The sequence below is a fragment of the Camarhynchus parvulus genome, chromosome 5, assembly GCF_901933205.1.
Source record: "Camarhynchus parvulus chromosome 5, STF_HiC, whole genome shotgun sequence".
Taxonomy (NCBI): domain Eukaryota; kingdom Metazoa; phylum Chordata; class Aves; order Passeriformes; family Thraupidae; genus Camarhynchus; species Camarhynchus parvulus.
Window position 1 is genome coordinate 17253313 of NC_044575.1, and position 26280 is coordinate 17279592.

Here is a 26280-nt window from a genome sequence, read left to right on the forward strand (position 1 = left end):
TTGGTGATGGTGTAGAGGGATAGATAACCACAACCCACGTATTCTGGCAGAACTTCTCCCCTTGAGCTCCCTAGACCCTCCAACCCAGGCATCTATGTGGATCTCCTTCCTGCTCAGGAAATAGCTGTAGGACAACATCCTCCACAGCCACACCACATGCTGAGCCTCTGGGATAAGTGCACCTGGCTTCTGCTAACCCTGCTCCCTGTCATTTATTCTCCCCAGAAGACCACTGAGGTTTTGCCAGCTCACAAGAGAAGGTGACCTGAAGAGGGGTCTGAGCGTGCTGGAGGAGGGAACCATAGGATCAGCTACATGTGGTGCTGTGCCTGACTCACTTCCCCATTACACCACGTCACAAACACCCATTTCACTCCATTAATTAGCCATGCTGCTGAGGTGCTATGCACCCCTGTGGCCAGCACTTGGGCTGGTTTCCTTGCCACCCCACGCCAGCAATTAACGAATCCAGGCTGGCTCCTCCCCCCACTCTGCCCTGCAGGTGGATGTGGATGAGCTGTAGCAGCCTTTCCCCAGTGATCCCACATCTTGCCAGTACAGCACCAGGCAGTCTGACTGCCTTCCCTGTCTTTGGGCTCAATACAGGTCCTCGTGAAGGAGGTATGATTTAATTAAGGACACTATTTCTGCAGAAGATGGCCCGTCTGAGCCTGTAAAGGTCTTGAACTCATTAATTTTCAGGACATACCTGCAGTTAATTTGTGGTGACTATAGAGCAGACAAGCGCACAGGGAGGTGTTCCTGTGGCTCTGAGGTTGCTCTGCTCATCCTCAGGACCAAGCCTCCAGCAGTGCTGGTTAGACCATGTTTACAGATGTCCCTTGTTTGGCTCAGACACCAGATTTCTCCAGTGACTTGATGGGGCAGAAGAAGGTGAATGACAATCACAGAAAGTGATGGGATGGATTCATCCCCTCATTAGCTCCATCACCCCAATTACAAAGCTTGGGGAGGGTGTCAGCTGTCAGGCAGGGCTGCAGCTCTGCTGCCATACAGAGCAGGAGGGTGAAAACATTGACATTTCTGGCAGCCTTCCCAAAGGGAACAGACAAAATGGCAGGAGATCAGGTGTGTGTCAGTGTGGAGCCCAGAGGATGTGAAAGGACATCCCTATCAGTGCTGTCAGTGCTTTTAGCAGCAGGTTCCAAGGGCTGAACAAGGCAGTAAGACCTGGCTGTCTGGGTGCTGCCATGGTGTAGCAACACCCATGACAAAGGCAAATAGCAGCCTTGTCCAGTAGTGGGGCTTGGGGATAAGGCTGTCAGAAATACTGAGCTGGGGCTGTTACCAGCATTTCTCCCACAGAGAAAAAGTAATTTCTGAACTTGCACATGATTTAGAAGCACTCCCCTTTATCCCCAACCCTTTCGGTCCTTACCTGAGACAGGAGTGAACTTCCAGCTCCCCAGTTCATCATCTCTTATCTCAGGCTTTAACTCAGGCAGCCTATCTTGGGCCCCAGTAGCCTGGGGAGATTCTCAGTCAATGGAAAAATCCCACTTGAGAGTGGTTTCTCTCTCAGGCGACTGACTCAGCCCCTGGAGGTGCCATCTTCCTCCTCCGCTGCGGCAGGAGCCAGGTATAGCCAGGCACAGCCAGGGCCTCGTGTTAGATGGGAGAGGAGTCCTGCCTCCAGGCAGAATCAGGGGATGGGAGATAACAAAATACTCCAGAGGGCCTGGGCCTCACTTCTTGGCTAGGAGCCACCTCTGACCAGCCCCACACATTTTGTCCAGGCAAGGGCAGCACTGGTGGATTGTGTAAGAGAGCTGGAGGGGCTGGAAGAGGGCCCAGCAAATATTGATTCAATTCTTCATTCAATGCTTGTTTGAGTGAAGCAATTCAGAACTGTTCCATCAATTCAGACTGGCATAATAACATTAGCCAAAAAACTCAGGAACTTGGTCCATCTTTCCTAGCAGATCTATTATTCTGAATCATTCCCTGAGGAACAACAATACAATTATTGTGGCCTGATACACCAAAGCCAAAAATCCTAAAAGTCTGAAAGCCAAAGGTTTTGTTATCATTTTCCTCTGTAGAAGAATACCTATGGGAATGTGCCAAAGAATCAGTTCCTTGAATAAATAATATTATAAAAGAAGAGGAATAAAGTAAAATTTACTACATGTATCTGATAAGAACATTAAAAAATAATAATAATTTAAAAATAACAATTGCAAACCCCTTTCAGCACTTGGAGCAACCGGAGCCAAGTAAAATGACAGGGCTAAGGATGAATTTTGTGTTGGCACTGCCAGTGTGGGAACAGTGTGCAGGGAGGGGACTGTGATCCCCACCTTTCCACATGTACACTGCACCCTTAAAATAGGCTTGACTTGAAGTTGTGTGTTTTCCACAGTCCAATAACACCTTCTACAAACCTATGTCCATCTCTGCCCTCCCCTGCTCTCAAGTGATCATCTCTTATATCCCACGCTTTTGGCTTAGCCTATGTATTCCTTGGAGAAACTCCTCCAAGGTGGCATTCTCCCTCTCTCCTCATTCCCCCTGAAGGGTCCTCCTTTTCCATCAGATTTGTTTTTCCACATGGCCAGTGGGAACTGAAATGAAGGTAAACACACATATTCATGCACATCTCCATCTCCATATCTATCTGTCTTACAGGTAAGATGCAAACCCTGCTGAAAATAACAATTTTAACCATGGCAACGCATTTCAGCAACACAAACACAAAGGCACTGAGGTTGTAAAAAGGCTGAAAAAAAGAACAAAAGGAGGAGAGGGACTGGGTCCATTGAGGCCTGTTTAAGGCCAGGCAGCTGGATCTGGGTTGAGCAGCCAGTTAGTAGGGTTGGTACCTCTTCTCCCTATTTTTCCTCCCTTTGTATTTACATTTCCTTTTGTACTTAACATCTTGCTACGGGGAGGTCTTACTCCATCATCTGTCTGCACTGGGCTTGACTGACCTGGAGGAGAGCTTCCTTCCTTGTGCTCCAAGTTGTTACAAAGAAATGTTACAAGTGAAGATCTTGGCTCCCTGAAAAATCACAGTGCTGCATTACTGCATGGTCTGATGGAAAAACCAGACCCATGGTGAGATGCCATTGTCTCAGCTCCACCCTCCTCCTCTAAGAGAAGCTGCATGGCTCAAGCCATCAAACCAGCAGCCCCTTCTTGGGATATGGGGTACCCAAGCCCCCTCCATGGCAGATTCCATCACCATCTTGCTGTGCTCCAAGGACAGCTTGGATTGTACCTGCTAGCTGGAGAAACCAAAGCTCTGATTTACTCATGGAGAGGACAGAGACCATTGCTGGTATGGAGACCAGAGGTCCTTCCAGCTGCACAGAAAGCACCTGCAATGCAATCAGGGCACTCCTGGCACACTCAAAGCCTTCAGTGAAGACTCTGGCACTGTTATGAGAGGCTGGCCTGTCCAGCAGAGCTTGCAGGCCAAAGCAACAAAATCGATGAGAGGTGGAAGAAAGCATGTTTTGTGAACAGCATTTTCCAAAGAGGATGAAGAGGAGTGGAAGGGTTAAGTGACCCCAGTGCCAGAAGTGGTCACAGCCCCCCTGCTGTTTCACCCTCTTGTAGCTGCTAACCCATTTAAGACACAGCCAGGGACACAGGACTGGCACCTGGTCTGGGTGGGAGGTGAATCTGGACAAAGCTGAAAACTTTTCCTAGCCACAGCTGAAATATTATAATTTTTGGATTATTTTGGCTCTATGGTGACTTCAGACCTCCTTTTAAAGGGTGATGTGGGTTGTTTTGGTTATTCTTGGTTAAAACCCAGTGAGCCTTTGTAGTCTTCAGAGTGAAGGAGATGATGGTGATGACACAGTGTACAGACAGTGACATTGGAGGCGGCACCCATGGCTTAGGAAAGCTGTTCCTGTGCAAATCAGGGAGTGGAGCACCTTCCAGGGTAACTGGTTAGCAAAGCTGGTGCCAAAGGGTTAAAGGGTTTTAGTGAAAGCACAGAAGAGACTAAATGGATAGGAGAGTAAAAATCCAATTAGGAGATCTAACAGGAAGAAGCCAAGCCCTGAAACAATAAAGATAATAGTTTTAGCTGCCAAAGAAAAGATTAGAGTGAGAGCAGATTTGTGGTGGGACCAGGAGGAAGGAAAAACTGTAGCAAAAAAACCCAATAAAAAATACAAAGAGTTATTATTCCTCAAGATAGATTCACATGACAAATTCATGTTACAGCTTCACCTACAACAAAGTTCATCTCGGGACCCAAACTGTGCAGCTGGTTCTCACCTTTGCAATTGGCTGAATGCCTTCAAAGAAGTTTGAAGTTCCAATCTGAGTTCATCATGGTCTTATCAGCATGAAATAGGCTGGGAGTGAATTGACCACAGTGAGGTTTGGTTGCTTATTATGCTTTTCTATGTTATCATGTAAATACATTTTTATCTGGGATAAAAGCAAAGGAAGGGAGCTGGAACAGCCCTGAAAATATTCCCTTTAGGTCTCAGACAATGCCAGGCTCTCACCTACAGCCCCTTACACACCATGGGTCTCTGCAGGAGAGCCAAGCAGATTTCAAGGTGGGAGGATGGATTTGCAGTCAGCAGGGAGACCCAACACTCATAAAAACACCCAGACAACACATCTACCCTTCCAGAAGAGAAAGAGCCCTGGATCAAAAAAACCCCAACACAAACTCAGAGCTGGTTATGCGTGGTATGCACTGCCAATTACTTACGCAAACGGGATCACAGGAGCTGGCACAGCCTGTGGCCAAGAAACAGCAGCATCTGGAGAGAGCCAGGGCTGTGGGGCAGGCACGCCTGCCAAGCCACTGTGCTGACCTGTGCCCCAAAAGGCACCTCTTTGAAGCCTCGAATCCAAAATGCAATAGGGCAACACGGAGAAAGGGATGAAAGAGGATCAAAGGTCTGGAGGAGCCCTCCTGCAAGCAAGGACTTGTGCACAGCAGGACTTCTCAGTCTGGAAAAGACATGGCTGGAGAGGTTATGGCAGAGGGCTACAAAGTCAGGCATGGCCCAAAGAAGGCTGACAGGGATTGGCCTTGCTGCCTCTTCCCAGTGCAAAAACTGGGGCTAATTCAGAGCATGTATGTCCTCATGTGGTGGGGGTCAGACCTGGGGAACTCCTTGCCCAAGAATGCTGTCAGCTGTGAGTATTTGCATGAGTTCAAGAGAAGATTAAACCAGTAGATGTAGAAAACATAATCTGGATTAATAAACGCAGACAAATGCTGTTTACAAAGCCTGTGAGACTGTGCTCTTAACCTGTTTTAGTAGCAAATGGTGAGGGGCCATATGGGTCACACTCAGCTATGTAGTCCTTGCTCCTGGAGGCAGTAACAAGGGGTAAGAATTGAAGGAGTCCTAATCAACATGCCCCTGGGAGCACTCACTGCTCCCTGAAGCCTTAGGATGCTCAGCAATTCAGACCCTTGATCTGGCTTAGTGCAGGAGTTTCTACTTCCTCATGGCTAAACAGCCCCATGGATCACAGCCTTGTCCCAGGATCAGAGCTGTTTATCAACAGGAAAGCAGAACACTGAGTGATTTCTCCCTGTAGTGTGTGACCTCAGCCTACATCAAAGAAACTCAGCCACAGCCTCAACCAACTTATTTCTAAAGTGTGACTTGTTATACTTAGATCAGAGGTCCTCCCACTGAAGAATCCCACCGTGTCTCCAAAGAATCATCTATCTCTCACACGGTTCAAGCTCCACCTCCAAGCTCATGTGATCCACTCAGCCCATGGCCACGGCCGTGTTCCTCCACCACCAAAAGCACACTGCTCACATCAGTCAGCATAAAGCCACCCACCTTCCTCCTCCCACCTGCTTGTCAGATGGGAACACACTCTTGCCAGCTCCCAGATAGGAAGAGGAAACCTTTGCCAACCCCATGCCAACCCCAGGGCAGCAGGTCTCCCTGCCAACTTCAGGTGTGCTGAACCATGTTTGCCAGCTCAGGCAACCACAGAGCTTTCATGTTTAATCAAGTGAAAACTACAAGGGCCTGGGGGCAGTAGATGTCTGGCTGTAGGTCAAGGTGCCCATGTGCTCCTTGTCCCTCCCATATTATTTCTTCTTCAACCATCCCTATGACCTTCCTCTGAGTACACATGATGGGGATGTGGGATGTGATGTCAAACCAGAAGCTACAGTATGGCTTTTATGGCCTTGTGGGACCCCCACCGCCAATAAGAGGTGCCAGGCACCAGCCAAACCTGTGTTGGGTCAGTGTCTTGTGCCTGTTGGGAACCACCTCATTCTGGCACAGAGGAGGACCTCACAGAAATGTCTGTTCAAGTTCTCAATAAGCCAAAAAATGCCAGTGTCTCTGCCTGAATTATGTTTTGTCAGCTCAAGGACCCCAAAGCACAGCACTGCAGAAGGTGTGACAAACCTCTGTCCCTGGACACAGCAGAGGAGAGCTGTTTGAACTGGAGCTGCTGCATTCCCTGTGCAGGACAGAAATCTTGCCTAAGCCAAATGTTAATGAGATGGCACAGGCTCTGGGCAGGCTTTGTGCTTTTTTTCCTCCTGGATTAAGCAGCGGCATGTGAGGATCATGGAGCTGAATGGCTGACAGCTGAAGGTTAACATCAGGTCAACAAGCCCTTTTTTCCTGCCTTTCAGTCCTGAGACCCCAAAGTGTGAGGGTTACCTAAAGCAAACATTTTCAAAAAGGCAATTCTCCTTTCTTCCCTGTCTCTTTCCATTTCTTGCAAGGAAACTGCCCTGGGTTTGAAAGACAGATTGGATGCTGCTTTTCCATGAGCATCCTTTTTCAGGATTTGGGAGGAACGGCAAGCCATGGCTCTTCTCCCATCTGAAGTCCACTGGTCTCCCTTTCCCAGGACTAGCTCACACCTACACACCTGTAAGTGTCTGCAGGCACCTGATCTGTGTGCAGAAAAGCAGGCTTCAGCTCCTGACTCTGCAGCTGATATCCTGGGAGATGCCAGGCGTGTTGCTCACAGCCTGACTCAGCCACCCTTGGATTTCCTTCTATTGCAGAAGCGTAACCAAGGTCTTGGCTCCGGTGTCTCTTCTCCAAAGCCATAGGAGAAGAGCAAAGGAAAGGTGTTCACCCTCCCCTGATCCTCCTCTGGTGCGTGCTGAGATAGTGACATTCCCAAAGGAGCAGTGGTTTCTGTTTGATCATCTGGGTGGTACCACAACTCAAACACCACAGTGGCTTCTTTGCCCCCATCCTGCTGTGCAGAGGGCCGGAGGCTGCCCTGGCCTGCTCCCAAAACCACCCATTCCCATCAATGGTGCTAAGGACAGCAGAGCAAAACATGGTACCTTAAGGAGCTTTTTGCAAGGCAGAGTTGGATGACTCAATTACTACACGCCTTTTGAAGCAATGTTCCAACAAACACTGGATGCACTGGATGGGGGGCTCCAGGGCAGTTTCTCCTGCAAAGAGAAGTGACTTGGGTTTCCTTTTTTCTTAAAGGGATCCAGCTGGGCAGTGAGGGAACTTCAGAATCATGGCTGTCCAAGCTAAACCCAGTCAAGTGTGCTATGGGGAGGAGAAGTTGTTTCCCAATGCTTCCCACTGCCTCTGCTATGGACACATCAATCCTGAGCAGCCAGAGAGTACTGAGCAGCTTGGAGAGGAGGAAGATGGGAAGAAACAGGAGGAAAAACAAGTCATAAACCACCACAGATGATTTTGTCATCACCTTCTGGCCACTGCCTCAAGCCTTGCTATCATTCAGATGTTACATTGATTTAAAGCTGTTGGAGTAATCAAAGTGGAACAACTTTTCCAGCCATTGTTTTTTTTACATAGACACAGGCAGACACACCCCCACCCACTCCCGTGTGTGTGTATATATATATATATATATATATATATATATACACACACACAAAAATATATATGTGCAGACACACACACACACACACACACACACACACACATGTAAAATTGAAGCATGATCCTTTACGTTTCCGTAGCTTATTCTTGCCTGGGAAGGAGGTACTTATACAGATTCTTAAAAGAGGTGTTACCAAGACTTGCACCCCTGAAAGGCAATTTCACCTTTTTCACTATTTCACTTTCAAAACACCTGCTACACTTCTTATGGGTCTTTACACCAATAGAAATGTCATGTATCCTTTTGGAAAATTAATCCAAATAATTAAGACTGCAAATCTAAATTAGTGGAACCACATTAAGGTCTTTCTGTATACACTCTCATCTTAATTTAGGTTAGTTTGTAATTTGAAAAAAATCCTTAATTAAATTGAAGGGACCATTAGTCCATTATGTTCCAAATGACACTGTCAATACAGCTCTTGGCTGCTTTTAAATTGCCTGTCATAATTGCACCAGAACAGAAGCACCTGAGAGTTTCTCTCTTCTTTGGGCAGCTAAGAAGCCCTCAGGGTCTGTGAGGGGACTTGGGGACAGTGATAATCCATCCAGGCCTTTTCTTTAAACTTGGTGCTGTGGACAGATGCACTTGAGCAGAAAAATGGCCCTTTTGGGCTCTCTATCCTCCAGTCTCAGCATCTTCCCACCTCCCTGGCACCTGTTGATCTCTGATGGAGCTTAGGAAAGGAATTGCTCACTTCCTAAGGGTATGTGGGAAGGGAAAAAAAAATGCAAAACATAATTCAACAGAAGTACAGGTGACATGACATGGGATAATCATTTGGGCAAATGCAGGACAGAGTGAGTTGTTTTTGCTGGAATAGTCAATAGGACAAGAAGAACAACTTCTATAGAAAAGATGCTTTTGATTATAATCTGTGATATGGGTTAATAATGCCTTGTTGGACAGTTTAAAACGGGTCCCTTACATGGTTATCTCTGCTCTGTGCTGGTAATGCTTTTCAATAAAAGTAAGCAATGCTCAAAGAGAGCTGCACAATCAGATGGGGAGTCAAGTAATGAGGTGTGCTAGTAAAGGAATTTGGATCATTTTGCCTAGGAAAGGGAGGGCTTTCAAAACAGAAAGGGCTGCGATGGACACCAGGGTTGGTGCAGACAGAATTAAAGCAATGCTCTGCAGTGGGGGCAAGGGCACTCTGGGCTAGGAGGGGGAAACACCTCTGTGTAGCTGTCAGGACAGCAAAAAACAGTGCCAGTGCTGCACTGGTGGGAACTGGCAAGGAAAAACTGTCAGGAGAGTCAGGACAGGGCTGGGCAGCATGATGTCACCTCCCCATGCCCTTTCCCCTTGCTCCCTTCCTCCCAGCCCAACAAAACCTCATGTCTCATTTGACTCAGGCAAGGAAACAACACAGAGAATTAGCAGCCTGGTGTCATGACAAGGCAGGTGAGAGCAAACAGCAGCAAGGAGCTTATAATGAATTTATCTTTGTGTTTGGAGCTCATTGTTGCCAGCTGCGTTTCAGTCACTGACCATGTGGTTTGCGTCATGTAGATGCTGCAGCCTGAAAAATTAGGGAACAAGGAATAGTGATGGTACCTAACTCTCAATATTTCCATTTAGATCAGCATCCCTTAGCCTTGCACGGTGTTGCTAGCTGATGAAGGGATGGAGACTTTTCCTAGAGCTACCAGCGTGGAGATGAGACTACAAAATTATTCCGCTCCTGCATGCCAAAGGCACAGACGATTACAGTTTTTCTTCTGACTCCTACTCATCCCGCCTCATAGAGATCAGATTAATCGTGGCACATGATCAAAGAGATTGAAATGAAGAAACTAAAAGCCAAATGGCTGCAGTTACACTGCTGCAAAACCTGGGTGCAGATAAGGACTGTAATTTTGCTGTGCAATTGCCTGGGCTCAGAGAAGTGAGGAGCACAGTGCTAACCCCATGTGTTTTTATCCTAACAAATACCATGGCTGCCCTGTTTCAATGAGAGCTCTCTTAGCACATTGCTATCTTCAAGAAAAGAATGCCTGCCTTTCTGGAGAGTAAGAGCAAGGCACGAGACCCGTGAAAATGAGCAGAGGTGCAAAGAGACTTTGCCATGCAGCAAATGCACGTGGTGGCTTCGAGCACTTGTGGGCTGAAGCTCCTGCGCACAAAGCCCTGCGTGTCCCCAGGTCGCTGTGGGGTCACTGTGCAGAAGCACCTCCCCTGCACCTGAATACCAGCATCACACCACACACAAGCCCCTAAATGCACCACCCTTCTCTTGGACCAGAGCAGTTGCTTTAAAGAAGCATTACCTTGCTGCAAGGGAAACTTGGCAGTGTGGGGCACGTGTATCCCACCCACTCCCTCCCTCTCTTTCTGCTCCTCCTCTCCTGCTCCTGGCACACCACCCACAGGCCCCGCTCTGGCCACCCTCAGCAGCTCCTTGGAGAGCTCCTCTGAAGCAGAGCCAGATGGAGCTGCCAGCTCTCCCTAGGAGATGTCTCAGGCTTTCCAAGCCGCCTCTTCCTGGGGCTGCCTACTCCTGCGTGGGAGGTGCAAGCGAGGCAGGTGTTGCTTCCCCTGGTGAGCTTTCCTCCAGTGTGTCCCAGTGCCACCACTGAAGCCTTTGCTTGGTGGTCCTGCACAGCTGCCAACCATCAAAGCCAGCTCAGATAAGCACCACATCACTCTTCCAAAGGCCCTCTGGGTGGGGCACAATTCAAGGCATAGCGTTGCAGCTGATGACCCAAAAGCCAAGGGTTGCAATTTCTGTGGTCACCCTGATGTGTGAAAAGTGTCTGCATGCACAAAACCCCTGTCCATGGACCCTGACCTTGCCACCATTGCTTTGAAGTCATGTCAGCAGCAGAATTCCCAGTCTGGGAAGTGAAATTCCTGGGAAGGCCCACCTTGTTGCACACTCCCAATTTTTATTCCCACTTACAATTTTGGGAGGACCACAGGGAAGATTAGCCACCACTGCCCTTAGAAAGACCTGCTCTAGGTATCCTGTGAGATCTGCTGCCTACAAGGACAGCTGGCAGGTAGCAGGGGAAGATGTCACCTGCTGTGATATGTATCAGATGTGCAGATGACATTTGTGCCGGGTGAGAAGAGCCAAGACCACTGTGGGCTGATGGTTCTGGCAAATCCCATCCTTAGGTAAAATCCTGTCCTTAATTCCCAGCATTTTACTATGTCAGTAAAGGCCAGCACACATAAGGGAGGAAGCACAGGCACCCTGCCTGCACTGCAGATTGCCAAATATGAATTCAGATGCTAGCCTTGCTGCAGAACCTTCTCAGGTTGCTCTGTGGGGCTCTACCAGTTTCGAGCCTGCTGCAACCAGAGGTACCGGCACTGCTGCCTTTGGAATATGGGAAGTGGCCAGCATGGGACTGCACAGGAGCAAGCAGGCAGGTGTCAGATTTCCAGTGCTTGGGAAGCAGAATGCAGCCTTTTGTGGGCTGGATGGATGACACTGCCCGACACAGACTTGTGTGTCTCTCGCTACCACCATTGGGCTGTCTTTACACATTTCTGGGAATCGTCACCTGTGCTGGAGAGGCACTTCTGGCCTGGGTAGCCTTGCTGACTGGGGAAGGACTGGAATGCTCAAGGATGCAGCATTTCCTTTGTGGGGTGCAGGCAGAAACATCTCATCCTGACTTTTTTCATGCTGGGCTTTCAGCAGTCAGAAAAACTGGAGGCAAAATTCTCTTGTAAAAGGAGAAAAACTCTTTCACATCCAAAATGGGAAGCCTGGGTGCTGCCCTGAGCCCAGGGCTGCTGTTGGGGGTCTATCATCTCCTTGGGAGCCACCACCACTCTTGCACAGGAGGAAGGCAGGCAAATGGTTCATTTTAGCGATGTGGACTTGGTCCACCATCTGGGATGCCACACCAGGCCTAAGGTCACCACCTTCTCCAGCAAGAGGGCTGAGGGGATCATAAGGTCCATTGTGACCAAGGGTGGCGGTTGTCACCTGCAGCAGACCCCATGAGTGACAACAGACACATGATAATAAAACAGATACACAAGAAAATCCCTTTCACCCCCTCTCCACTGGCCTTCACCCAGGATGCAGGGTGCGTCCCTTCGCTGGCTCAGCTTTCTCCATGGTAACAGATGGATGTCACAGTCCCATCCCCCTTCGTGATGCTGGGCCGGGCGGGTGGGAGACAGATGGCAATGGAGGGGAAAAGAGTCCAGATCCTCCTGAGTGGCAAAAATTGCAGGAATCCCTGATTGCTGGAGCCAAGACATTGACCCAGAGCCGTGGGAGGGAGGGAAGGTGGAGGCGCGTGGCTCTGCTCAGCCCAGAATAGCAGAGCAGCTGTTAAGTTATCACTTGTAATTATTACAGCATATGGGAGGGAAAGAATAGCTCTCAAAGGGAGAAAAACAAATAAGGAAAAGGCGGGCTGCCGCAGGGCTCAGCCACGGGCAGAGTGACACTCGCACTGTGGCGGGTCCCTATCAGGTGGGCAAGGGCATCGGGGGACAGCTCTTCCCCTCCACAGCCCCTGCAGGAGCCTGGGTGCAAATATTTGCACCTGCAGCATCAGAGGCTCACTCATCTCCCAGGATGCCCATTGCCCACTCAGGAGCATGGGTATGCTGGGGAGAGGATGACAGTGGCTGGGGTGTTACAGAGGGATGGACCCTGGCGTGCTCCCTCTGTCCCTTCTCCATGCACAATCCTACTGCTTGCTCTGTAATTTAAAGGATGCAGGGCCATGCACAGCAAGTGATGCTGGAGCACAAAGTGCCCCAGGAAACCAATGGGGGAACCCTCAGAGACAAGCCCTGCATGAGAGAGCCTGCTCCTGGAAATATGTGGAGCAAGGAAGAGGTGACACGCAGCAGCATGAGGGAGACTAGAGAAATTCAGGTAACAGTCTGTGAATAAGTAGCAATGACAGTCTCTCTTAAATTCTACTCCACTTGCAAAATAAACATTGTATCCCCTCATAGCAGTTGGTATTCTGGGCTTTCAATATTAGAAAGAAAAATAGAAATAAATCCTTGGAAATGTGGAGCCATTGGCAGTTGCACCAGCTGCATCCCAGTATGGGGACAAGGAGTGTCAAGGGGATGCCACCCCTGCAAAAAGCTTGGGAGACTTAATGGAGAAAAATCTAACCATATCTGCTGTGTATTAAATGCAAAGATTTAAGTTCACTGATGAAATTCAGAGCCACTGAGCTACAGATTTTCCTGAAAGCCAGAGAGCATTTTGGGCCCATTTTGATGCTTACTTGTCCTGTGCAACAGGAACACAACCATAGAGGTGAGGCAAGATGAGGAAGAGATGTTAACTTGTCCTGTTTGTTCCTATGCTCTGATGGTTTTCCCTGGGCATCTGTTACTGGCTACAATTGGAAATTATGCAGAACCAGGGACAAAAGGTTAAGGGGTTAGAATATACTCTAACAGAGAGATTTTTATATTCTTTTCTACTCCCCTCTCTCCTGCTTTTCAGCTATATTTTTTATCCACTACTGCTTTCTCCCTGGCAGCATCATTAATTTACTCAGAGCAGGTGAATTGGCACCTGCCTGCTCACCTTGGTGAACTCTAGCTCATCCCTGGGTCTCTCATCCCAAGCCAACCTGATCCCATTGTGAAGAGCTTGTGGCTCCAGTGAAAAGCACCAATATATGTTGAGCAGGAGATGGGGAACCCTGGACACACTGGGCTGATGTGTGAGGATCAAAGCACACCACCATTCCCAGACCTGAGCCAGGAGCTTGGAGCAGTGCCTCCCAGAGGTCAGCAGGACACAGGTACACATGGGTGCTGGTCTCATGGGAGCCTGGGAGATGCCCTCAAGCTCTGGTAGCCCACTTGGCCATGCAGCACAGGCAGCTGCTGAAGGCACTGCTACTGCAAACAAAGCTGTGACAGAAGCATTGGAAATAGGAGATGGTTCAAACGCTGTGATCCAGAACAGGAGTGAATGGCGTGTGACAGACAACAGCCCCAGCACCCATTAAACAAACCAGCCAAACCCTGCCAGCACCCCAGGATCCTGGCCAAGACAGGCAGGGTGCTTGGAGATTGAAGGACCAGCTCTGCAGCTAGCACATACAAGCAAGCTAGCCTGGGTGAAAATCAGGGAGGCAGCACCCGTTTGCAGCAGCTGGAAATCTGCCCTGCTGCTTTCCAAACCACTGGCCCTGCCAGAAGGGCTGACCCTGCCCATGCACCCCTGCTGCTGCTCAAGTGCTCGCCTGGGTGACACTGCCATAGGGGGCAGAAAAGGGCTTCTGCTGCCTTCATCATGAGGCTGAAATGCTGCTTGAGACGTGTGGGGTGACTGCTGGTGTTGAACATGGAGGTGCTCCCCACTGCACCGACACCCCAGAACAGAGGGAAACAGAAATGCTGAGATTTGCAGAGCTGCTTGGGCCTCATCTCCTCTCTGCAGTGACCTGAAGCAGGGAAGGACAGTGATAGGGCAGATGGGGAATGTGCCTTGGGGTAGGACACAGCTTGGGGCATCCCTACCCACGGCATGGGGTTGGAATTAGGTGATCCTTAAAGTCCCTTCCAACACAAACCATTCTGTGATCTAGAATGAAAGGATTCTCACAGTCCTTGTGCCAGAGACTCACTGGGAGACTGTGCTGGCTCAAGCATCCAGGAGGAGACAAAAAGCCTGCCAAGAGCTGCAAATGGAGGAGGAGTGTGTTTGCAGCTCATTGCTATCTCCACACTCACCCTGAATTGGCAGTGGCTGAGCTACAGACCCCATCAGGGTCTTGGGGGCTAAGCCCTCCTTGTAGCAGGATGCTCTGCCTAGGTGGGGGTAAAACAGCTCAGACTTTACCCTATTAGCAAAAGTTATCAGGCTATCAGTGGCAAATGGAGTAGGAGGGGTCAGGCTGCTTTTTGGTGCAGAAGAATGCTGAGAGGAGGCTGACTCATCAAGCCCAAAGTTAAACATTCTGAGGATGTGAAGAACAATGTTTCCTGACAGAAACTGGCACTGGTGAGGAGGTGGCAGACAAAGCTTCTGATAAAGAAACCAACAAGTGCTAGTACTGATGATTTATCTAATGGTGCTGAGCTAAAGGCTGCAGTGCTGACACAGGGGGCCTACAAACATATGGCTGACAGTCAATCACATCACACTACAACAACTCAGTCCTGCTTTTTGATGGCAGGGTCCTCTAATACCCCCCTTTTTGGGTCTGTGTGCAGATCCCACTCTTGAGCGTAGACACCCCTCAATGCTGAGCAAAAGAGATTTACCCACACTCATTGAAATGGGTAACATCAATCTCTACTTAATAATTATTTTACCAACTTTAATTGCTTCAATATTTATAAAAAATGGTGCATTATACTAGTAGTTAAAACTATTGTGTAGTAAACAATTCTGATTAAAGTTTTTTTAGTCTAATCATTATAATCATCAATTGAAATAAAACACTTATTTCATTTATATAAATATATTTGGTTAGCCATCCTTAATTCTGCAGCACAAAATTGTATAAAGGCTCAATTACACACTATATCATTATTTAGGCAGAAACCATTGACCAAGGGTTGGATCCAGACTCCTCTCTGAGAAGGAGTTTAGAAATCAAGGGGGTCCTTTCTGACCCTTGTGGCTCAATGGGAGGGTCTCCATGACAAACCTTGTCTTAAACCTCCATTTTGCCTGCAACATTCCTGCATCCCAAACTAATCCTGCAGCTCTCATTTGAACTCCCATGCCCTCTGCCTTTGTCTCAGGACAGGGTGACAGTGATGCCAGAGCCATCCACACACACACACAGAGCTGCACACATACGATCTGCCTCTTGCATTTTTGGCCACCTTCCCAAATGCCAGCATGACATGGCAGCCCCGTCCATCTCTCTCCTTTCTTCTGTACATCACTTGCAAAGTTGCTTGATCTTAGGGTAATTGCTTTTCCCACAGCAGCAAGGGCCTCTCATTTGTTTTTACATGCCATTAATCTAATCCACAGGTTTGTGTTTGGATTCCTGCTTCCCCTGGACTGTTCATAATTAAATAAAAAAAAAATCAGGATTGGCAAGAGCAGTTGAAAGGGAAAAGTAATGCCTCTCTTTTTCTTCTTCAAAACCACCAAAACTGACACTAGATAAAAGGGATAGGAGAAATCAGGGAAAATATAAGATTTGAGATGGCTTTTCCCCCCCTACTTAAAAACTAATTTTGTTAGTGATCATCCAGGGGGAAAAAGTGTTTGTTGCTTTGACCCTACAAGACCTCTAAATATTTTTAATCTCTTGCTATTACTGTGAATCCCCACCCGGGGAGGTAGCAGGAAACATTCCTTGGAGGATCCTAGCAGCTTTTGGGGCTGAGCTTCTGAAGAGGGAAGATTTGGTGACTAATCTCAGGAAATCCCCTTCTCCTGGGCAAGATGACCTGTCCTGATCCTGACTCTTGTTCCTGGTGTGCAGCATTTTTCTGGTAAGGGCTGACAGGTCCATACTCTGACCCTGAAAGGTGCTTGCCCTGGCAAGACACAGCAGTCATTTGGGTGGTCCAGGCACCCAAATATCTGCTATATCCCAAATGATCTGCTCTAATCCCTCCACTCCTGAGGGGGCTGGAGGGGGATCAATCAGACCAGCCTGGTTACTGCCTCCACCTCTGATGCAGCAGAACAAGCCTCTCCTGCTGTGACAGAACTGCTGGTGCTCCCAGCCTGACCCCAGCTGCTGGTGTGTCCATCTCCCCTGTGCTGCCCACTGGAGGGTGCTTCCCCCTCTGCCTTCCTGCTGGGACACACCTCCCAAAGGCTTCCACTGTTTCCCCCGCCAAAGCAGTTCCACCCCTTCCTTCTGCCCTGAAGCTGACATCTCTGTGTGTCCATTACATGGGAGACAGTAGAGCCGTGTTTGCTGTACCCTGGGTCAGCACAAGCCCAGCACAGCCCCGGCCTGGGCAGCCGTGATGGCTCCAGGGCAGGACCAAGAGGCAGCACAGCTCAGCACTGTCCCTGCAGGCAGCACAGCCAGGGCTGATGGTTTGGCTGCAGAGGAGAGAGCAGCTGCTGTGGTACTCACCTTCAGGTCCCTGTCATGGCTCCAAGTGTCCCCAGGGGTGTGGATGATGCAGGTGATGGGAGTCTGAAGCAGCAAAGTGGCTCAGGGATGGAGAAGGAACTGGGGTAGTGCTCTCTGTTGGGGAAGAAGGGTCTGACCCTGCCCACAAAGCAGCAGCAAGAATGCAGGCGTTGATTTTTGACAGCTTCCACATGGGGAAGGGGCTGGGATAGAAATTACACGGGCTGGGTGGTGGCAGACGTTGAGGCCTTGGCACCAGCCCCTGAGACTTGCCAGGGTCTTCCAGTGCTATCCTGACATCAGGAAGAGGGCCAAGATCCCTGCTGAGCCTGTTTGCAACTCGGAGCTACAGGCTGTGATAATGACATCTTTAAGACACGCTGCACACAGCATTATTATATGGACATGCCCTATAACACCCCAAAAGAACCTCAGCTTTCCAGTGCCAAAGTGGTCTGGGATGTTCTCCACTATACTTTGTGGGCATTGCAGGCTTCCTAAGAAAATACATCAAAGTGGTGTGTGATACAGCAAGCCACCACCAGCATAGTGCATTTGGGGGCACCACACGAGGCCAGCACACTGGATACTGGACAGGTAAAAAGAAAATGTTGAGCCCACGGAGTGCCAAACGCCTCCTGAACTACCTGGAGCTGACTGGGTTTGGTTTTCGAGTCTTTTTGCTTTTTGAAGTTGCACTTGTGAGACTCTCTTCTTCCCTCTAGCGTCCCTTCCGAGGCATTCCTCCTGCTCGCCAAACCCAGCAAAAGCGGCGCCTGCCTGCCTGCATTTGCACTCGCTCTGTTCCTCAGGCGAAAAATGACACTACAACTCTCCACCCAGTAATCCGATGTTTTCTTTTTCTGCTTTACGCTGTGCCATGCAGGAGGATTCTGTTGCAAGGCCGTTGTCTCCTGGCAACTTAAAAATTTATCTCAATTACTACCTTAATTTTAGCACAATCACTCTGAACTCCACTTGGGGATGCACAGCCACGAGGCTAATGAAGGCAGCGTGGAGAGGAGCCCCTTGTTGAGGGATGGGTGAGAGTGAGCCCCTGCACTTGTTGACCATGTGTAAAATCATGCCATATCTCCTGTCATATAACAAAATTTCTCCTTGGGCTGTGGGAAACCAGGGCAGAGATTAGAAATTACTGCAGTGCCCCTAAGGCTGGATCAAGGCTGTCACTGAAAGGTTGTTTTATTTCTGGTGACAGCAAGAGACCTCCAGGGTAGGATCTCCATCACCTGGGTCACCTCCCAGCTGGCTGAACTGGTTTCCAAAAGTACAGCCATAATCCTTCTCTTTGAGGAGAGACCTTCCCCTCTCCTAGGGACAGGGCAGCAGACCAGCCCTCCCAGATGCACCTGCACCACGCCAGCTCTTCACCTGCTCACGGTCTGCTCTGGCACCTTGAATTCAGTCCAGGACAAGCCCTCCTTGGTGTCCTGCAGCTATCCTGCCCCACTGTGCCTCTCTGGAAGGTACAAAAGCTTCCCAGACTAGCTCAAAGAGCCATGTGCACTGAGGCACGCTGCCCCGGTGCTCACACGCTGTCTCCACTCTCCAAGGCTGACCCTTTGTCTCAGCCAGGACATTTCCAGTATCTCCTGGGGTAATTTTAGAGGAACAAAACAATAAAAACAGGGCCAGGATTCTCTGGTGTAATGACAAAGCCATTGCAGGGCAGGATTCATCTCACCTGGCAACAGATGGTACCAAGCAGACATCTAAGCCATCATCACAAACCCTGTTTGATCAGTGCAGAGACTGACACTATGGAGCATGAACCATCTGACTCATCATAGCCCAGAAGCACTTGTGTTCCACTATGGGCGCAGATACTGCCCATGGCAAGGAGACAAGCCTGTCAGGCTCTGAACAAGCCAAGGAACCATGTAGGAAATGATCCTGAGTTGGCCTGCCATTTGTATGTATTTGAAGGGATACGTATGGCATTTTCCTTCCTGAACATCTCATGTGTTTTCTCCTCCTTGACAGCCAAAGAAAATATCTTCTGTTCATCCTTTAATGAATATTAATTTGTTCCAAGTGCAAAGCAATCCCAGGCCTTCAATGAGAGTAATGGCCTTGGCAACAAGCACAACTGCCATGAGCCCTGGGGCTGTGCACACAGCTGCCATGGGGACACTGGTCAGGGTAAGCACCTCCTTTGGCCCGTTCCTAAATGGAATGCCAAGGTATCCACAATGGGCTGGGCTCTGCAGAGCTGGGAGGTGCAGAACCCAATCCAAGGCCGAGCAGGAGTCACCTCTGCTTGTCAGCGCCTATTTGGCTGGGTGGGATGCTGTCCCAGACATGCTCCCTTTAAGGGGAGGGATGATTGTTAGCCACTGAAAAAACTGGCTGGCACACAGCTCCCTACTTCTTTCTCCCATGTTTTTTTTTTAAGTTCTGGCTGAGTGGAGCCTTTCAGTATGCAGGGCAGCAGCAGTCACTCCAGCAGGGCTGTTGGTGGGACACCAGCTAAGTGATGCTGAGAGGCCTCCTGGATGGATCATGCTTCTGCTAATGCTGTAGCATTGTCACATTGGGCCAAATCCCTTTGTTCTGAGCCCAGCTCCCTGCATGGCAGCTGTTCTCATGTTACCACCCCCTCCCTTAGCAGCGTGTACTGGTGAGACTTGGCTCCCAGCAGAAAACTCTTCCCTGCAGTGCTGATTATTAATAGGTGAGGGAGCAGTTCTCGCCCCTCTCTCCAGCTTACACACTAGATATCAATTTGGCAGCCAGCAGCAAATCCCATTAAGGCAGTGAGATACTTAAAGGCATCAGCAGCTCCCGGCCCATGTACATCTGAAACTGGTCACATCCAACTGGAAGCAAAGATCCTACTGAGACAAACATTAAGAGTCTGCAGAGGCAGGGATGGGAATAACCTCATTCATTAAAGGACTTCGTCTATATTCAAGGGACCAATGTGTGATTTTAACAGAGGAAATGGTGACAAAAAGCCCATACAATGAAACTCCCCTTTTTCCCTTTTGGGCCAAGAGAACTGAATTCACAAACAGCCTATCATGCCTTGCATTTCCTAATTAGCCTATTAAAGACCTGGCTGGCTTTTCCATTTTCTAGATGAAAAAGGTAGAAGATGAACAAGCAGAGGCTAAGCCAGGACAATAATTTTCCCCGTGGATCTGTTATAGCTGTCCAGACAGCAATGGCCCTGCTTATTTTCCTTGCCGTGGAAACTGCAACAGACAACAGCATGGCAGCTCTGAGAAATGAGGTGCACCAAGTATTGGCAGAGAAAAGAGAGGAGGCTATCAATCCTTCTCCCCCATCAGCCTGGGCTGTGATCACTAACTTGCTCTCTTAGCAAGCCTCTCTGCTGTTCCATGCATGACAGGCTGGCCACTCAGTTCTGGGCTAAATCCCCACAGACACCAGAGCAGCTGGCACCCAGCCTGCTGCACACATGTGTCCCTATCCATAGGCACCTGAGGGGGTGATGGATGGGCCACCAGCTCAAGCAGTGATCAACAGGCACACTGGACACCTCCTCCTGCCCCTGTGAACACACCACACCACCATGCAGCATGTGAGTGCCTTGGTTAGGCCACCAGTGGGGCACAGCTCACTAATGAGGGGTGGGGTGGCTGTTCTGGAGGTGACACACGGCCCACAGCCCTGAGAGTCACCACTGGGATGTCTGATGGGAAGGTACAACAGGAAACAATGAGTTAAATGGTTTTGATGAAGCCCTCAGGCACTGATTTCCCACACACTAGGGCAGAGCTGTTTTTTTTTCTGAGCATTTCTCCACATCCTCTCTGCCAGCTCAGAGAAGCTTCTTGCTCTGTGCACATACAGAGCCACATGGAGTTTGCTGCGAGATGAGACCACAGATGCTTTTGAGAGACTTTCCAGATCTGTACCAAGAGTTTTGTCTCTGCAGATGCTCATGTCCAGACCCACTGAATTTTTTTCCCCTCCACCCCTTTGAAATGAAAGATGTCGATTGAGAAGGAGGCTCTGAATATCTGGAGAAGACAGTTCTACCCATCACCCCCTAGCAGGACCTGGATATAGAGAAGGGTCAGCGCTGTCAGCGTCTTCTTTCTTTTACAAGGCCAGCTTTTTTTGTGTGTGTGTGATGGTATTGTCAGTGACACTGGCAAAAAGTCAGATTTAGGAGCCTATTTAAGGGCACAGGCATTGTTGCTGGGTGAAATCCTGCCTGCATCCATAGTATTGCATAAAATCACTTACCACATAGTTTTAAATTATTTTTGATAGATGATTTCTGCTAGGACACACCAAAACTGGGCAAACTCACTTCAAGCTCCAGACTGTTTTGTAAGATAAAGTGGTGCAAGGAGCATCATGACAAAAAGGAAGTTTCAGGGTCTATTCTGCTTCTCTAAGTTAAGATGGCCAGCAGAAAGGAAGCATAAACCAATTCATTAATTCATCATGTAATTACTGTTTTACAAACTGATTTAAAAAATGTAATGTAACATAGTAATTTAACCTGAAAAAATGTGATGATGCTTGGAGTCAGACTGCAACATCAATAAAGTTGAAAGACACAGTCATTTGGAACAGCATCTCACAGACTGCAGTCACTAAAACAGATGTTTTGGATCTTACCTGAACATGGAACAAATGCCCTACTGAAAAAAAAAGAGATTATTCCCTTACTTCCCTGCTTTGCTGCATCATCACTTAAAATTATCCAATTATAACAAATTGGAAAGTCTATTTGATCTGAGAATGCTAGAAATGGGATGGAGGTGAAAGGCACATGCAGAGGATGCTCTGACACCTGGTGACAGAAGTCAGCTCTGCTAGAGAAATTGTGGAATGCATGTCTATTCAGAGGAAGTGAGACAAATCCTTCCAGGTAGCTATGGAGCAAACAAACATGTTAATATTGGGATAAGCCACTTGTTCAGCATTTGCTCCCATAGCAATGCATCCTACAAGAACCTCCAATGCCTGTGAATAGGGTGAGCTCCTGTGGGAGCATAAACTCTTGAACCACCCAGCCTTTCTGAGGTTTTCCTCAGGCAACACAGCAACCCCTCCCTTAGAACCTGCTCTGGTCAACACTTCCTCTCAAGCCCTTGGTTTTGGCCCTTGCATGTTTAACATCCAGGACTGCAAAAGGCACACTGCTGGCTGCTGGTAGGTCACATCCTCCAGCCCTCTCCACAGACAGCAGGCTCCATGCTCTGCTCTGTTTGGTGTCCCTGCCTGACTCACAGAGCTGGGCATGGTGTGGATGAGAGGAAGTATGATAGGATTTGTTCTGTTTTAGTGTGTATAGGTTGCAAAAATAACCACATTTTTCTGTAATAAGACATTCATTATAGCTCATTGGTTGATCAGTGGTTGCTCTTAAAATATTTCTGGACCAGCTGTATCCTGAATTGAGGCAAATCACATTAATTGTTTGAACTGCTCTGTGTTTAGCTTGCAGAAGAAGCTGCAAGTTAGCATTGATCCTTCACGGCTGCACCGTGTACATGGCTCCAACACATGCTGGCAACTGGGTACCTTCTAGGACTGAGGACTTCTGTTCTGAGATGTTTTTGTGGCACTGGATTTGTGTGGCAATGACTGTAGAATGGACCTGGCAGTCAGGGGCCAAACAGAATTCATTGGCCTGAACCTCTGCAAGGCTTTTGTGGATGAGCAGGCAGCTGGATGCTGGTGGTTGATCTCTTTAGAAGGGCTCTCATCCATGATGGGCCTGAGGAAAAGAGGAAAACTCTGTGGTGAGACTGCACTCTGGATTTTAATATCTGCATTCTCCTCAGCAGCTCTGAAAACTGAACCAAAAGCTGCTGGGCCTGGGAGAAGCCCCAGGCACATGAGCTCCCCACACAAGGCACATGCTCTCTGCCTTTGCTGACTCCAAAATGACCACATTAACTCAAACCCAAGCTGTCATGTCACAAGTCCTCTGTTGTATTTCTTCAAAGAAGCAACAACATGATGCTAAATTTACAGCAAACAGGTTCAGAAATAAAAAGGTTTTGGTACATGTGACACTTCTGTAATGCCTACTTTATTTTCCAGAGCTCATTCTAGCATGAATTTTTGTCAGGGAAAAAACCCAAGTGGGATGTCAGGAACCCTTCCTGGAGTGTACTGGAGGAGAGTTTTGAACAAGTGCCACAAGATCTTTGCAACAGACACAGCATTGGCTCTGGGTGGAGAACATGAGAATGGAGCAGTAAGAAAGCAGCAAAATTCTGGGCTATTATTCAAGAAAATACAAAATTTACAATACTCAAGCTATAAGGAGCATGGGAAAATGTTTCATTAGCTTTAGACAGTCAAAGGTAAATGTCAGCACAAATAAAAGGAATTGATTTCACAGAAGAAGCAGGAGACCCCAGAGACCATACAGAAATCTGCCTTTTCCCGCCATGAAGTCCCTTCCCCAGATGCATTCCAGTGCACATACCTGATCCTTGGTGACCCAACAGCTGCTGGTCCTGGAATGGGCCTTGGCTGGCTGGTGCAGCCCACAGGCTGGCAGTGCCCTTGGGATCCAGAGGCAGCCATCGTGCTGTGGAGGCCCAGGAGAGCAGGTTCTTTGTCCAGAGGCTGGGCTGAATTCTCTTCATGAGCCTTTGACTGGTATTTCTGTGTACACTGTCTGTCCTCCTCTTGGCTGGGTATTTTTATGCCCCTATGATTCCTTGTTTTCCAGGGTCTTGCTGCAACATCCACTGCAGAGGCAGGTGAAGGGTTTTTTGGAGGGGATGGAATTAGATAACGTTTTGTGTTGGAGAACACTGCACCCTCCTGAGCCTGTGATGAACCTGAAACAGAGTGGAAAGCACAGTGATTTACCAGTTCATCTGACTGGTACATGACTAACCCAGGGAGTGGAAGGTTTTGGAGATGTTGTGTGATGGAGCTGGGTGGGCAGATGTGTCCGTGTTGAATTGTTTCCTCTGACAGTTGGTTTGGTTCACTGTCAGCCTCCCTGCCAGCACTGCTGGTGATGTGTCAAGTAAGGAACAGCTCACAGGCAGAGCTCACAGGGCACCCACGAGCTCACCTGCCCTCCTGTTCTCAGGCAGGATCACACCTGCATCATTCCCTGCCAGTGTCTGCACTGACTTGCTCTAAATACCTTAAGGCTCCTTCCAGTGATCTGAAGTGCAAGGCAGAGAAGTAATCACAGATGAGCAGATCCACTTTTTAAATCAGAGGCAGAGATTATGGAATCTCATAATAAGTGCCTGACTGCTGGGGAAAATATTGCACTACATGCAGGGCTACTTTCTGGCTGTTTGTGTTTCAGCCATGTCATTCTCTCCATGCAATATGTGCAACACACAGAGAAGAAAAAACTTGTTGCTGACTTATAAATATAACCATCATGCACACATGCTTAGAACCATTCTAAATATAGCAGGGATCTGATTGCCCTTTTCTATTGAAAGAACCAACCATTCTATAAATAGCAGGGATCCAATTGCTCTTGTCTATTAAAAGAACCCAACTGTACCTAAGTGCCTGATGTGCAGGGTCCAGGGCAGGAACATAATCTAAAGAATGTGCCACCAAAACTCAGGCCCAGAAAGTTCATCTCTGTGGCTACCAGCTGATGAGGATGTATTTTACTGCCTAGGTAAAGCTGATAAAAAGTTTTCATGGAACAGTTTGTATCATATGATATGCTTTTAAAATGTCCAAACTTCATATTTGTTTTTAAGTAGAGCCATTCTGAGAGACTGGTATGTCTGACTCAAGAGCCTGAAATAACATTCAACGCCTTCCAAAAAATGCAGTTTATATGGATCTGATGCTGCAAACATTTTTATGTAAGAGTGGCTTTGCTCAGATGACTTGTCCTTTTCTGGTCAGAAGGATTGCTTCCAGCAACAAGTTCTTCTGTGAGAAACTCACACTGGACTGGACACACTTCTGAGTGTCATTAGGATCCTGGTCAGTCCCCCCACCACCTCAGACAATTCTAGATTTCAAACTACTCCATCATCATCCTGCAGATTTAGTTAGAAGATGGACAGATCCATGCCCAACCATTAACTTTCACAGTACTATAGGGCAGGACAATGGTACACTGTGGGATGTTTGTGACATTGTCTTGTCAATCTAGAAGGATGATGAGACCATCATACTCAATGTAAAGAAATCATATAAAATCTAAAAAGATCAGATTAAATCTAAAGAGATCATGAGATCATAATCTAAGACTTCTGTGGCCACTGGACAGTAGGCCATTCCTTTAGATTTTTCCAAACAGCTTTTATTCTTGTTAGGGAGATACTGTTTATAGTACTGTTAATACACGTAGAGGCTTTGAAAAATTTAATGATATTTCCAGTTTTTTTTCAAAATATATTATATTTTTCTAAATTTTAGTAGATCCATTTTTACCCTCGAAAGAAATGTAAAATGAAAACTCACATGCTTTCACATATTGAGAAAAAAGGAGTTGTTTTGATTCACAATAGAAAAAAGATTGAAGTTGTAATTATATATGGTCCTCTATTTGATATGTGTTTGGAATAACCATTATTAATGTTTTTAATATTCTTAAAGACAATATTCAACAAGTAGTGAAGAGTGGGAATTCTGCTTTCATTCACGTAAATGCAGTTTCTGAGAAGCCTTTGGCTTTATTCCTGAGTAGAAGAGCATGTTCCATTTTTAAACCTTTTATTGAATGCATCCTTTTGGTTGTGTATCTTTCCAGAATTCCCAATAATTCAGTTAAACCTTAATCACTAGCTCAGCCATTATTTACATCAGTGCCAACTGGGTTCAAATACAGCTCAGTAGGAATGACAACATTTTAGACTTACCTGCCACTGTCATAAATTAATGTCACAAAGTAAAAGAGACCTGTCCTTCTACTACACTTGATGCTAAGCTAGTGTGGGATCACCTTTGCTCCTCTTAATTCTACATATTCATGCTGAAATATATCAACTATGGTCAACACAGCTGGCCACAATGTCCTGCTTAAAAACTGGAATGGATTGCTTAGGGTCTGGCCCTGCAATGGCATTTTCCAGTTGCTGCCCTGGAGCACAGATGCCAGATCCCATAGAACACTGGATTACCCGTGCACCTATCTACAAACAGCACGTGTCTGGCCCAAGGCCAACTCTCCCCCAGGGGTTTAGGTCCAGTACCTGAGGAGGAGTGGGAAGAAGAGTCAAGTGAAATCCTTTCAATGAGGTCCTCATCACAGGCCTCCCTCAACTCATTTTCTAAGCTGTCAGTCGGGCTCCAGTCTTCACCTTTATTCACCTTCAGTGCTTGGCTGGCTTGTCCTTGCTGACCTGTTTGCAGGCACCTGGACATCATCAAGTATCACACCTTTAATTAGCTTTTGACTGTGTTTATGCAGCTGGTCAAATGCAGCCAC

At 47.9% G+C, this 26280-nt stretch overlaps 1 protein-coding gene across 3 annotated transcripts in view; it reads right to left on the reverse strand.

Annotated features, from left to right (window-relative positions):
* Window positions 1-21533: 21533 nt before the first annotated feature.
* LRRC56 (leucine rich repeat containing 56) overlaps window positions 21534-26280 on the reverse strand; it is a 57968-nt gene continuing 53221 nt past the window's right edge. For all 3 annotated transcript variants that reach the window (XM_030949868.1, XM_030949869.1, XM_030949866.1), the window contains 3 exons: window positions 26045-26208; window positions 23335-23695; window positions 21534-22614 (listed from right to left, as the gene is read on the reverse strand). In XM_030949868.1, coding sequence (XP_030805728.1) covers window positions 22422-22614; window positions 23335-23695; window positions 26045-26208 — 718 coding nt within the window. In that variant the 3' untranslated portion in view covers window positions 21534-22421. The remainder of the gene's footprint in view (window positions 22615-23334; window positions 23696-26044; window positions 26209-26280) is intronic.